Source organism: Malania oleifera, chromosome 8 (genome assembly GCF_029873635.1).
Source record: "Malania oleifera isolate guangnan ecotype guangnan chromosome 8, ASM2987363v1, whole genome shotgun sequence".
In the NCBI taxonomy this organism is placed as follows: Eukaryota; Viridiplantae; Streptophyta; class Magnoliopsida; order Santalales; family Ximeniaceae; genus Malania; species Malania oleifera.
The window spans coordinates 28,277,160-28,289,712 of record NC_080424.1 but is presented as its reverse complement, the minus strand read 5'-3'; the positions used below and the strand labels follow the sequence as shown (position 1 = coordinate 28,289,712).

The following is a 12,553-nucleotide window of genomic DNA, read 5'->3' as shown; positions in this document are numbered from 1 at the left end:
GTCTACAGCTTGGCCATTTTTCTTATGCACTAACCTAAAAACGCATGAAAGGTCTGAAATTATAATTCTAACTTGAGAATTTTTTAAGTGGAGTCTTGAGGATTCTCATTTGTTTCTCTTATTCCTACTTTAAGTGATGCATCTTGAGTACAACTCCATGCAATGTATAGTCCAACGTGTCATTATCTGGTTCTCTTTTTTCTTTTTTTTGTCTTATACATGAATTAATGAAAAGAATATCACTCTTGTAAATGCTGCGGAAAAAATGCAGCAAATGTGTCATGTTTTATAGTATTTCTTACACATATGATGGGTTTGAATTATTTCTTTTCATTAACCAGATTTCAGTGGATTTACTACATTCAATATTTTTGTTTATTTTGCAGATCCACCCTAGTGCTTTGAAGCAAGGAGGAATTCCCTTAGTTGCATGCTGTGTGTCTGCTGCTGAACAAGCCAGTGTAAGTAGCTTGGTGTATCTCTCTTTTCAATGGAATAAGAGGAAGAAAAAAATAAAAATCATCCAAATATTTAGCATGCATTCACAAGTCTAAGTAGCTTTGCATCTCTCTGATTTGACTCATGGTCATTCCAGTGACAGTGAACCAAGCTAGATTAGAAGGAATTGTCCTGAAAACTTCATTCCTTTATAAGCAATGCAAAATATTAGTAACAGAAGAAAGAAGAAGAGTACATCAGTTACATGCAAAGGGCACACTCTTCAAATATAAACTGATTGTAATCAAAGCAGTCTTGGCGCACAGCAAGTGTTTTAGAGAATTGTTCTTAAGAAAACTTGAGATTTGATTAAATGAATGACCTAACTTGAAGATAGGTCTCTCCCTCTATTTATAATACAAATCAAATACATTCTAATAACTATAATACCCTTACTAACTCACTAATTAACATACTAACACGCTTAACAATAATACTAAAAGACTAAATTAACCTTAACACTCCCACTTAAGCTGGAGCATAAATATCATATGCTCCTAGCTTGTTACAAACAAATTCAGCACGAGCACCCTCCAAAGCATTGGTAAACAAATCTGCAAGCTGCCTATTGGACTTCAAGTGGTAGTAATGAGCTTCTGCACAAGTTTCTCTTGAACAAAATGGCAATCAACTTCCATGTGTTTCATTTGCTAATGAAAGGCTGGGTTGGAGGCAATATGAAGAGCATCACATATCAACTCCATAGACTAAGAATATGGAAGACCCAATTCTTCCAACATGTTTTCAACCAAACAAGTTCACAAGTAGTGTGACCGATAGCTTTATACCCTGATTTAACACTTGACTTGGTCACCACAATTTGTTTCTTACACTTCCAAGAAACCAAATTACCACCAACCAAGATACGTTGTGGATCCTTGGTTGGAAGGCGATCTAGCCCAATCTACATTTGTATATCCTTCAATATAGTGTGACCCTAATCTTGACATAAAAGAGCTCTCGTAGGTGCACCTTTGAGGTATCTTAAGATGTGAATTATGAAAGTAATGGTGTAGTCTCAAGAGGGGGAGGGGGGTGAATTGGGTATTTTAAAATTTTAATGCGTGGAAGCTTGATTAATTTTAAAACTTAATTACCACGTTCCCTCACTATTTCAATCATCATGAAAAACTAAGCAGCAAACTACTATACCAATCAGCAATCCTAAATATATAATCAAATCACAAGGTATATTATTTTTCCAGCAAATTAATATTAGCAACAAGATATTTAACCATACAAGTATTATCTTTTTATTTGAACGATTTACCAATCAATATCAATCAATATTAAACAATTTCGGCTGATTAAGCCAAGTCTGAATTTTCAGCTTGCAACAGCGTTTAATCTCAATATGTATTCAAATCATTCAAGATATCCACAAATCAATCTAAGAATTCATACCATTCCCAAATCAGTATATAAGTGCGAGAAATTAAAGAGATAAAGGGAAAGAAGAACACCAAAATTTTTTACAAGGTTCGGTAGCTTGCCTACGTCTTTGCCTCAAGCAACCCGCTGTGAGGATTTCCTTTACCGTCTCCGATCAATAAGTGGAGTTCCCTCTCTCTTTTTAGTAGGTAGAGACACCTCTCTCCATTTAGTAGGTGGAGATCCCTCTCTAGCAAGACCACCCCTCTTCCTAGGATTCTATCCCCAAATCGATCGTTCAAAACAATTACAGTAGCATATTTCCGTAGAAGATAAAACTCTCTCAGAAGAGCAGATTTGTACAATATAAAATTACTAATATACTCTCAACAATAAGATGTTATGAAGCTCAGCAAGTTTGCTAGGGTTTTCTGGATTTAAAGATGAAAAATCAAGAGTAAAAACCTGAATTTGATTTGCAGCAGTGAAGAATGCGTACAGCAGGGTATGAAGGTTGAAATCAAAGAGTATTATGTGCGATTGGTTGCCCTAATGTGATTAGGGTTACCCTTAAATAGATGGGTTTTGAAATCTGACCGTTTGCCCAAAGTTTGGAAACAATATATTCTGAAAATGGTAAGAAATTGTGTTGTTTGCAACTTAAGTCGCAAACTCGGTCGCCCGAATTGATAGCTCGGCGGCCCGAACCATTTAAAAGATCTGAATTTCAAATAGGCATTAGCCTTTCGGTCGCCCGAACTTTAACTTCGGTTGCCTGAACATGTAGTTTGGTCGTTCGAACCAACATTGTCTTGGCTTTTAATATTGGCAGTACACATTCGGTCGACTGTACCAAGTGTCCGGTCAAGCTCTAATCTAAGATGCCAAAGCATTATTTGATCACGCATAGGGATTGAACTAGTACTACCACTCAAGCCCTGAGCTTGTTTATTTCTGAATAGGGTATCATCAAAATAATAAAGGCCATCGATCATCCTAACACTGCCAATCATCACCCTCGAGTTCTGGTCTTGAAATTCACAATGAGAATCAAAGAATATGATAGGATAGTTAGAATCACGGGATAATCTACTAATAGACAGAAGACTGCAAGTAAGTTTAGGAACATGAAGGACAAATTTTAATTCTATTTTCCCGGAAATTCTAATTGAACCTGCTCCTGCAATGGATGAAAGACTCCCATCTGCAATCCTAACCTTTTTATTACCCATACAAGGATAATAAGATTGAAACAATTGAGATATACTAGTCATATGGTCGGATGCCCCTGAATCAATAATCCATGGTACAAAGGCTAAAGAGCTGGAATAGGCACTCGACATATTACTTGTTTGGGCCAAAGAACCAATAGAATTGCTGGATATCATATTGGATTTCAGAAATTGAAGAAGTTGACCATCTGCTCTGAACTTAGAACATTGGTCTGGTCTTCATTTACTCTAGGAATCACTTGATTGTTTCCAGGTTTAGGTTTGCTCCTCTTCCAATTTGCTGGTTTTCCATGTAGTTTCTAATAGGTTTCTCAGGTATGGCGTGGATTATTACAATAGTCGCACCATACTCGAGATTTTTGATTGGGAAATGACTGCTGTACCGAGGCATTAGCAGCAGCCAAAATAGTTGTATTAGCAGCAACCAAAGCCGAGTTCTCAACTGTTCCATTGGCCCCTTTTTTATTTATCATAACATTCCGACGACAATCTTCACGTCTCACTTTAGAAAATACCTCTCCGATTGGAGGCAGAGCTTGTCTACCAAGAATCCTCCCACTAACCTCATCAAACTCATTATAGAGTCCAACCAAGAATTTATAAATTCTTGCATTTTCCACCATCTTCTTGGTAGTGCAATCATCAGGGCTCTTCCATTCATAATCATTGAATAGATCCAAGTCTTGCCACAGTCCCTTAAGGACATTGAAATACTTAGTCATGCTATCTTCCCCTTGTTGGGTCTTTGCCAATTTTTTGCTGCAATTCATAGATCTGGGAATAATTTCCAAGGTCAGAATACATCTGACTAACATTATCTCAGAGTTCTTTTGCAGTAGGATAGCACATGTAATTAGCACTAATATCTTAATCCGTTGCATTCACAAGCCAAGCCATAATCATGGAATTTTCAGCATCCCATATAGTATATGATGGGTTTGCTCTGTTAGGGGCCTGGTTTAACCAATAAGGTACCCAATCTTACCTCTCCCATACATTCGAACTAACTGAGACCATCTCAAGAAGTTGGCTTCATTGAGATGGATATTTGTGATTTCTGAATGGAGTTTGGTATGGGCTACCTTGTTTTCAGTTTGGTGTTGACCATAGGTTCACGTCTGGCCATGGTGGAAGTTTCAGAAATTTCAGACATAATGGAGGCTGAACAGAGTTAAGGTAGTAAGGCCTAGGTTTTAGAGGCTATGACTGCCGAAAGGGAAAGAAAACCAGGCTCTGATACCATCTAGAAGTGGAGAAGAATTGAAATAGTATTTCTTATTATTGTAAAATTAGGTACAATATGAATGCCTTATAGACTACAAGGATAATCTAAAAAGAAAGAATAATAAAGGAAAGAATAGAAAAAAAAGGAAGGAATGACAATTGCTAACAAATCTCCTAGAATATCTCCTAAGATTATTTACATAATTACAAAAATTTCTCCTATAATCAAGGAGAGTTGACTGGATAAATTTTGAAACTTTCCAACAGGTTACAATATTGTTTAAGTATGCATGGTCTTAAATTTCTACGAAATTATCGAAATTTCTGTCAAATTATCCGATTTCCTTCACCCTCAAAATCGAAATGGCAATCGATTTCCATCTTGCATAATTTCCGTCAAAATCTTAGCGAATCATTCGAAATTTAAAGAAATCTCAAAATTTTAACAAAACTTATCAAAATTTTATCTATACAATGAAATTTCATCGGAATTCAAATGAGAGATTTAGGAATGAACTGAAATTTCTCTTTTAATCTATTTTATTTATTTTATCGAAATGAAATATTATTACAAGTGCTTTTGAAATTATATAAAAAAAAAACTTATAGTAACATTTTATTTAACCATTCATGTTTAAATTATCATTATTTGTATAATAAATTATATTTAAATGTTTATGAATTTCATTTGTATTAATTGAATATGTTTAATGTACATTATCTTACAAACATGTTGATACACATACTATTTTACAACTTTTCCACCTCATACGAAAGATAGATGTATTTAATTTGTAATATATTAGTCCTAAAACTTATATTATTATGTTTGTTAACCATTTCTAAAGTTTCACAAAGAATTCCATGCTTTACTACTAATTTCCATTATTTTTTCAAATTAAAATCGAAATCGAAATTTCCGTTGAAATTTATGTACTTTTGGAGCTTCGAAATTTGAATCGAAATCGAAATTTAAGACCTTGTAAGTATGAACCCAATGGCTATATAATTGTTCTAGTAAACCTAAACTACATCTGTTGTGATCCCTCGAAGGAAAATCCTCCAGATAAGCCCAATCTACAAGTCCCCAAATTCAAATTACGTAATCTGTGCTGACGAAACCGTCAACGGTTTGACCAAACCGTCGACGATTTTGTGTTGAGCAAAAGGCCTCCTGCGTACTGCCTTAAAGCGTTGACAGTTAGAACTCAACCCGTCGACGGTTTGACCTTAGGCTTGCAACCTCTTCTCATGCAATTGTCCCTCGCTTCACGAAACTCTCTCCGATATATGTGATTCGCTCTGAATATGAGCCACATCCCCAACATTTATAATATATATTATATTACGAATATTGCTTCTCATATACAACATATATATTTAATTTATAATATATTAGTCCCAAAACTTACATTATTATGTCGAATTTCTAAAGTTTCATAAAAGAATTCCAAGCTTTACTTCTAATTTCTATTGTCTTTTCACATTGAAATTGAAATTGACATTGTTCCTACAAAATTTTGTACTTTTGAAGCTTCAAAAAAATTGAAATTTAAGATATTGGTTGAGGGTCTGATTTTGGTGGTGGGTTTGAGGTTTAGAGTTTGGTTTTGGTGGTGGCTATGAGGCTTAGGGTTTAGGTTGGTTCTTGCATGTTGAACTGTTGAAGTGTTTGATTAATTGAAAGACCTAGCCTCAATGATAGGTCTCTCCCTCTATTTACAATATATGTCACATTCCAATGACCATAATACCCTTACTAACTCACACGAACATAACTCTATAACATACTAATAATGCTAAATGACCAAAATAACCATTAACAACCTTTTCAGTATTGGGGAGTGTTTGGGGGTGCCCAATTTCTGTAAAGGACCTATTACTCTGGAATTTTTGTGGTTTAGGGCAAAGAAAAGGGCTGAAGATTTTTATAACACTGCGCTTGTTTGCTATGTGTATTGTGTTTGTCTTGAGAGGAATTAAATGATTTTAGGGTTACTTCTCTTCCCCCTCATTTGCTTTTGGATAGAGTGGTCTTCTTTTTCTAGAGTTCTAACGTCTTTTCTAAGATCTCTTAGATATCATATGTTTGTGTTTTAATTTTTTCTTTTGGCTTTTGTGGGTGCACTTCTTGTACCCCATCTTGTTTATTCTTTATTTTCTCTTAAAGAAAGCTTTCCTTTTCTAATTAAAAAATGAATTGAAAAGACCGGGAGCAAGGGGTGAGGGAGGGGGTCACTTTCTTTCTACCTCGAATTGAGGAGAAGTGGAGACAAATGTTGAAAAATTAGACAACTTTAAAGGTGGATCTGCAGGGGAATTATTGTAAATGATGACATATTATGCAAGGTGGGCGCAATTGAGGAGTGCTTTGGTCATGTTCTATGATCATAGAAATACCCTTAAAATTAGAAAATTTTGTAAGGTAGCTATAAGATCAGCTATGCTATATGGATCAGAATGTTAGGCAACTAAGAAACAACATATACAAAAAATAAAAGTTTTCGAAATTAGAATGCTAAGGTGGATGAGTGGTGTAACATTAAAAGATAAATTAGGGAAAGAACATATTCACTCTAAGTTAAGCATAGCACCAGTAAAAGATAAGGGAGGGGCAGCTTAGATGGTTTAGGCATCTGCATCCTAGGCCAATTAGTGCACTGGTGAAGTGGTGTGATGTAGTTACTGTAAGTGTTAATAGAAGGGATAGGGGTAGACCTAAAATAACTTAGAATAAAATGGTAAGGATTTAATAGCCCTTAAATTTTCAGACCGCCTAAGTGTAAATTGGTATAAAAGGATTCTGTGGCCAACCCCACTTAGTGAAACATGAGGCTTGATTGTTGTTGTTCTTAACGATGATGATATATTTTTGTTTTCTTTCGTTGATTTCTCTCCTTCAAACCACATAGAGAAACTAGTTGCTTTTCTCATTTCTTCTCATCTCTTCTCCTCTCCTGTTAGTTTTTTTTCTTGTTTCCAGTTCTCTCCAACCGAGCAGAGTGTTAAGCTGATGGTAAGGTGGTGGGGTGCCTTGTGTAGTTTGTACTTTGCACCTACTTGGGCTGTACCTGCTTGTCATCCTTTTAATAAAGTTTACCTGCTTTAAAAGAGAAAAAACTGCACCTGCATCATAAAAGCTGTTGCCTTGATAAATGTCTCAATTTTACAATTTTCAATGAAATGAACCTTTTCTTCATAAACATTGTACTTTTATTGGTAAAAAATATGCAGTGCTTGAGATTTTGATTGTCATATATTTGTGTTACCCAGTTCTTGCCATTATTTGAAGCATTTAACTTTTATGATTGGCAAGATGACCACCTGACAGAATCATGGCAATTACTCTTGTAACCCATGTCTTGAGATGTAACTTATAGTGCATGCTTGACAGGTTCCCATCACTGTTCACTTTGACCATGGAAGTTCCAAACAGGAGCTATTAGAAGTTCTCGAGTTGGTAAGCAAGCATTTTTTCCACTAAAGCACATATTAGATGTTCATAAACATCCTTCTTACAACTGGATTTGGTATTGACAGCCTGCTTTTGTTGCATTCATCTATTTAGAGCATTAATTAATTCATTATATAAAAATTTTGAATCCAACCGGATCAGGGTTTTGATTCGGTCATGGTAGATGGTTCACATCTTCCTTTCAGAGACAATATCTCATATACAAAGTACATATCGTTACTGGCGCACTCAAAAGGTATGCTGGTGGAAGCTGAATTGGGGAGATTGTCAGGAACGGAAGATGACTTGACTGTAGAAGATTACGAAGCAAGATTGACTGATGTTGATCAGGTTACTTTCTTTCCCACTTGTGAAATTATTTCTATTTCATTTTTGTTAATGTTGTTACATTGCTATGATAATCACAATTGACTCTAAATGAATTTTAGGCACAAGAATTTATTGATGAGACTGGCATAGATGCTTTGGCAGTGTGTATTGGAAATGTCCATGGAAAATACCCAGCAAGTGGCCCCAATCTCAGACTTGATTTACTTGAGGTCAAGATAATATTTTTATGTCTATATCAATTTATATTCATTCTAGCGGTTTTTTCCATCAAATTTCATGTTTTTACTCGATGACAGCTTTTGATACTTTTGCTTAGTGTGTTATTGCACAATGATACATTTAAGGCTATTCTGTCCAGTCCATGATCAAATATATGCATGTTACATCCTGTTAATTTGAAATTCAAATGCTGCTTGAGGCGCATACTAAATATTTGGCTGCAAAACATTACTGTTTATATGCTAATATGGCCAACCCTAGCATGAGCAGCATCATTTCTTAATGCAGTAAAATTGAATCATGTCTATGAAACATGATCAAATATAAGCATGTTACATCTTTTTAATTTGAATTCAAATGCTGCTTTAGGCACATACTAAATATTTGGCTGCAAAACATTACTGTTTATTGCTAATATTGCCAACATGAGCAGCATCATTTCTTAATGCAGTGAAATTGAATCATGTCTATAAAAGGAAAAAATAAAAAAATTAAGAAATAGTAAAGAGCAAAGAAAATTTCATTAGTACCAGTCAGTTAAAAGTTTGCAGCCATCCACATCTGAAAATGCAGAACTAGAATTTTGCACATTTTGTCAACATGATCATTAGTGTGAACTTACTAGGTTTACACATTCTCTATGTCCTGGAATCAGAATTCCTTCTGGATGTCATACTACTGTAATTATTGATGATTTTCACTGTGGTTCTCTGTTATTCTTCCTGAGACTTGCCCATCTTCCAAATGGTTCTTGCACTTCTCGAACAGACCTCTAGTTTACGAAATTTGAGTTGATATTTATTACTGCACAAGCAGAGATCACTTCCCATTTGAGTTGCTGGAAAGGTTGAATTAGAACTGTCTCTCAGTAGTGTTATCTATCCTGAATTATTTTTTACCAGTTCATTTGGACATTCCTTTATCAACTCTGTATGCACCACAACAAATTCAATCGCACACTTTGGTAAATAAAATCAGTGATAGTCTATTGTTAAGGGGAGCAAGGAGGAAAGTAAAAATCCTTGTATTCCATTTATATTATTTGGATGAAGGCACTAATGATAACAGCAATGCCTATATATATTACAAATGTCCATTGCCACCATCTCGCCACATTATTTGGAGTACTTCTTACAGAACCAACTCAATGCTTTTTCAAGAAAATGTGGATAATGTGATCAGGATTCTTGATTGTATATCAATAGATGGTGGTACTAAACCGTCTCCCTAATGATAATCCAAAAACCAGAAAATGTAAATAATTTTTTATTCTGTAGTATGGATAACAACAATGCCTATATATATATATATTACAAATGTCCATTGCTGCCTTCTTGCCACTTTATTTGAAATCTTGATACATAACACACTCAATGCTTTTTCAAGAAAATGTGGTTTATGTGATCAAGATTCTTGAATGTGTAATAATTTAGTAATAAACATTCTACCTATTGATAATCCAAAAATCCAGAAGGGTAAATAATTTTTATCCTTTAATATGGATGTTTTCAACATATTTTACAATTTCATGAAAGATTTCTTCATTTAATTCTCATTTCTGCTTTTCGTGCAGCAATCTTGATGGGCCATGGCCCATACCAAAAAGTAATGCACTGTGAGTGTGGCCCTTGGGCTGCCATAGCTTGTCACCTGGCACCCAATAAGGGTCGGGAGCGTTTGATTCTTTGAGAGTGGCAAAGTCCAGCTCCAATGAGAGCCCACCTCTCTCCCCCCACTCCTCACACACCCCCCCACACCCCCCCCCCCCCCCCCCCACTCCCCCACCCAAAAAAAAAAAAAAAAATAACCACTCCCTGCAATAAAACAGAAAAGTAAAAAAGAGAATTAAACCTATGGAAGGAAACATAAAAGGTATTTGTGTGCGGTATTTTATTGACTACTATGCAATGCCTACTAGTTAAGTTGCTGACTCAACCTTTGCTTTAAATGCAGGATCTCCATGTCTTGAGTTTGAAGAAAGGAGTTTTTCTGGTTCTTCATGGAGCTTCAGGATTGCCCATTGAAATTGTTAAGGTACATCCTTGCATATTGTATGAAATTTATCTTTTAAATGCCATCTCTTTTCAAAAATATTCCTCGTGTTAGTTTGTCTTCCTCAATTAGTGTCGGTGAATGAGCTGATAATTATTAATCTTTGTCTGCATTTTAACAGGCTTGTATAGCACGGGGAGTAAGGAAGTTCAATGTAAATACAGAAGTGCGGAAGGCCTACATGGATACTTTGAGCAGTCCCAAGAAGGATCTAGTACATGTCATGGAGTCTGCAAAGGAAGCCATGAAAACTGTGGTTGCAGAAAAGATGCATCTTTTTGGTTCAGCAGGAAATGCATGCTAAATATTTTCTCAATCGCTTGTCAAAATGGAAGACTGCAAACTTTTAGAATGAGACCTCAGGTCAATCAAAATATTATGATGCACTGTGTTTTCTTCCCCCATGTTGTTATTCTTTTTAACATGATTGACACTCTCATTTTTAAGCTAGTGAGTTAACCCACTATTTTTGGCTTTGATGGTTGTATTGTCTTGGGCATCATCATCATATGGTCACAATTTACCTTCATTGCCACTATTTATTTTTGAATAATCATCCTAACATGTGACTTTGTTTAACATGTAAAGGTTTGGAAGCTTTTAAAAGCTTTAGAAGGCAATCCCTACTCTACAAATGGTTGATGTTTTATTTTTATTTTTATTTTTATGTATTAAGAGATAATTTCAACTTGCAAGGGAGAGGCAAGAAAAAGGACGAATTCATCGTGTGTGTTACTTTATATATTATTTATTGTGATTGCTTACGCGATTAAAGATTCTATTTTGTATTTAATTTTTTAATTAGCCAATTCACCTTTATGTTCTATTGCATTTGAGATAACATTTGATGTCGTTCTAAGGGCTTATCAATAATTTAGCCATCAGAGTGGTTCTAAGCACAAATGGGTTTTTTGTATGTGTTGAGGAGCAATCCTTTGCTAGAGCTTTGTGTCTTTACTAGAAGTGACCATATCTATGGAATGTATGAATTATATATCAATTGTATTGAATCCCTTCTTTGTGAGGGTTCTTCTCATTATATAGCAATGTTTGAGCTAATTACATGGCAACTAATTATATGGCAGTTACATGGCAGCAGCTAATTACATGGTTGTTACATGGCTGCAGCTAATTACATGGTAATTACATGGCTGTAGCTAATTACATGACAGTTACAGCTATAATACAAGAATCATGAAATAAATAGATAGGCTAATTATAGGCTCATTATGGCTTGATATAATCTGACTGACATCCCCCCTTAAATTGATGCGAGTCGATTAAGATGCATCAATTTGCCCACGAGAAACTGATGGCGCTGACGAGTCATGGCTTTCGTAAAGATGTCAGCAATTTGGAGGTCAGTGGAAATGTGAGGAGGAGAAATGACATGAGTGTCGAGTGCTTCTTGAATAGAGTGACAATCTACCTCAATATGCTTCGCGCAATCATGATAAACGAGATTAGTAGCAATCTGAATAGCACTAGTGTTATCAGCATGGAGTGGAGTGGGATCATGCTGAGAGAAACCTAGCTCAGCTTGAAGCCCACGAAGCCAACTAATCTCAAAACAAGTAGTAGACATCGGACGGTATTCAATTTCAGTTGAAGATTTCAAAACACAAGCCTGCTTTTTACTCTTCTAAGAAATCAATGAATCTCCAAGGAAGAGGCACCAGCCCATGACAGAACAGCGAGTAGCAGAACAACCGACCCAATCAGCATTGCTATAAGCAATGGGATGAAGAGGAGAGCTAGCAGGAAAGAACAATCCTTAGCTAGGGGACCCCTGAAGATATTGAATGATACAACGAATGGCAGCTAAGTGTAAATGGCGTGGAGTCTGCATGAATTGGCTAACCTGCTGGACAATAAAGGGAATATCAGGCCAAGTAATAGTCAAATAGTTCAAGCTACCCACCAGTTGGCGATACACAGTAGGATAAGAAAGGAGATCACCCTCCTCACAACGATACTTCATGTTAACTTCTAAAGGAGTATCCATAGAAGAATTATCTTGAAGACCAGCCAAAGTAATTAAATCATGTGTATACTTATGTTGATTTAGGAAGATGCCCGAAGGAGCAGTGTGAACTTCCAATCCCAAAAAGTATGTAAGAGGACCAAGATCCTTTATATGAAAAGAGGTGTG

The 12,553-nt window shown here is 35.7% G+C and overlaps 1 protein-coding gene across 2 annotated transcripts in view; it reads left to right on the top strand.

Moving 5' to 3' along the window:
* LOC131161483 (uncharacterized) overlaps nucleotides 1-11,021 on the top strand; it is a 140,134-nt gene extending 129,113 nt beyond the window's left edge. Inside the window, exons 37-42 of one of the 2 annotated variants that reach the window (XM_058117273.1) lie at nucleotides 387-461; nucleotides 7,720-7,785; nucleotides 7,942-8,130; nucleotides 8,229-8,339; nucleotides 10,303-10,383; nucleotides 10,523-11,021. In XM_058117273.1, coding sequence (XP_057973256.1) covers nucleotides 387-461; nucleotides 7,720-7,785; nucleotides 7,942-8,130; nucleotides 8,229-8,339; nucleotides 10,303-10,383; nucleotides 10,523-10,705 — 705 coding nt within the window. In that variant the 3' untranslated portion in view covers nucleotides 10,706-11,021. Of the gene's footprint in view, nucleotides 1-386; nucleotides 462-7,719; nucleotides 7,786-7,941; nucleotides 8,131-8,228; nucleotides 8,340-10,302; nucleotides 10,384-10,522 lie in introns of those variants that run through there. The other variant, XR_009138483.1, reaches the window with a different exon arrangement.
* The last annotated feature ends 1,532 nt before the right edge of the window (nucleotides 11,022-12,553 follow it).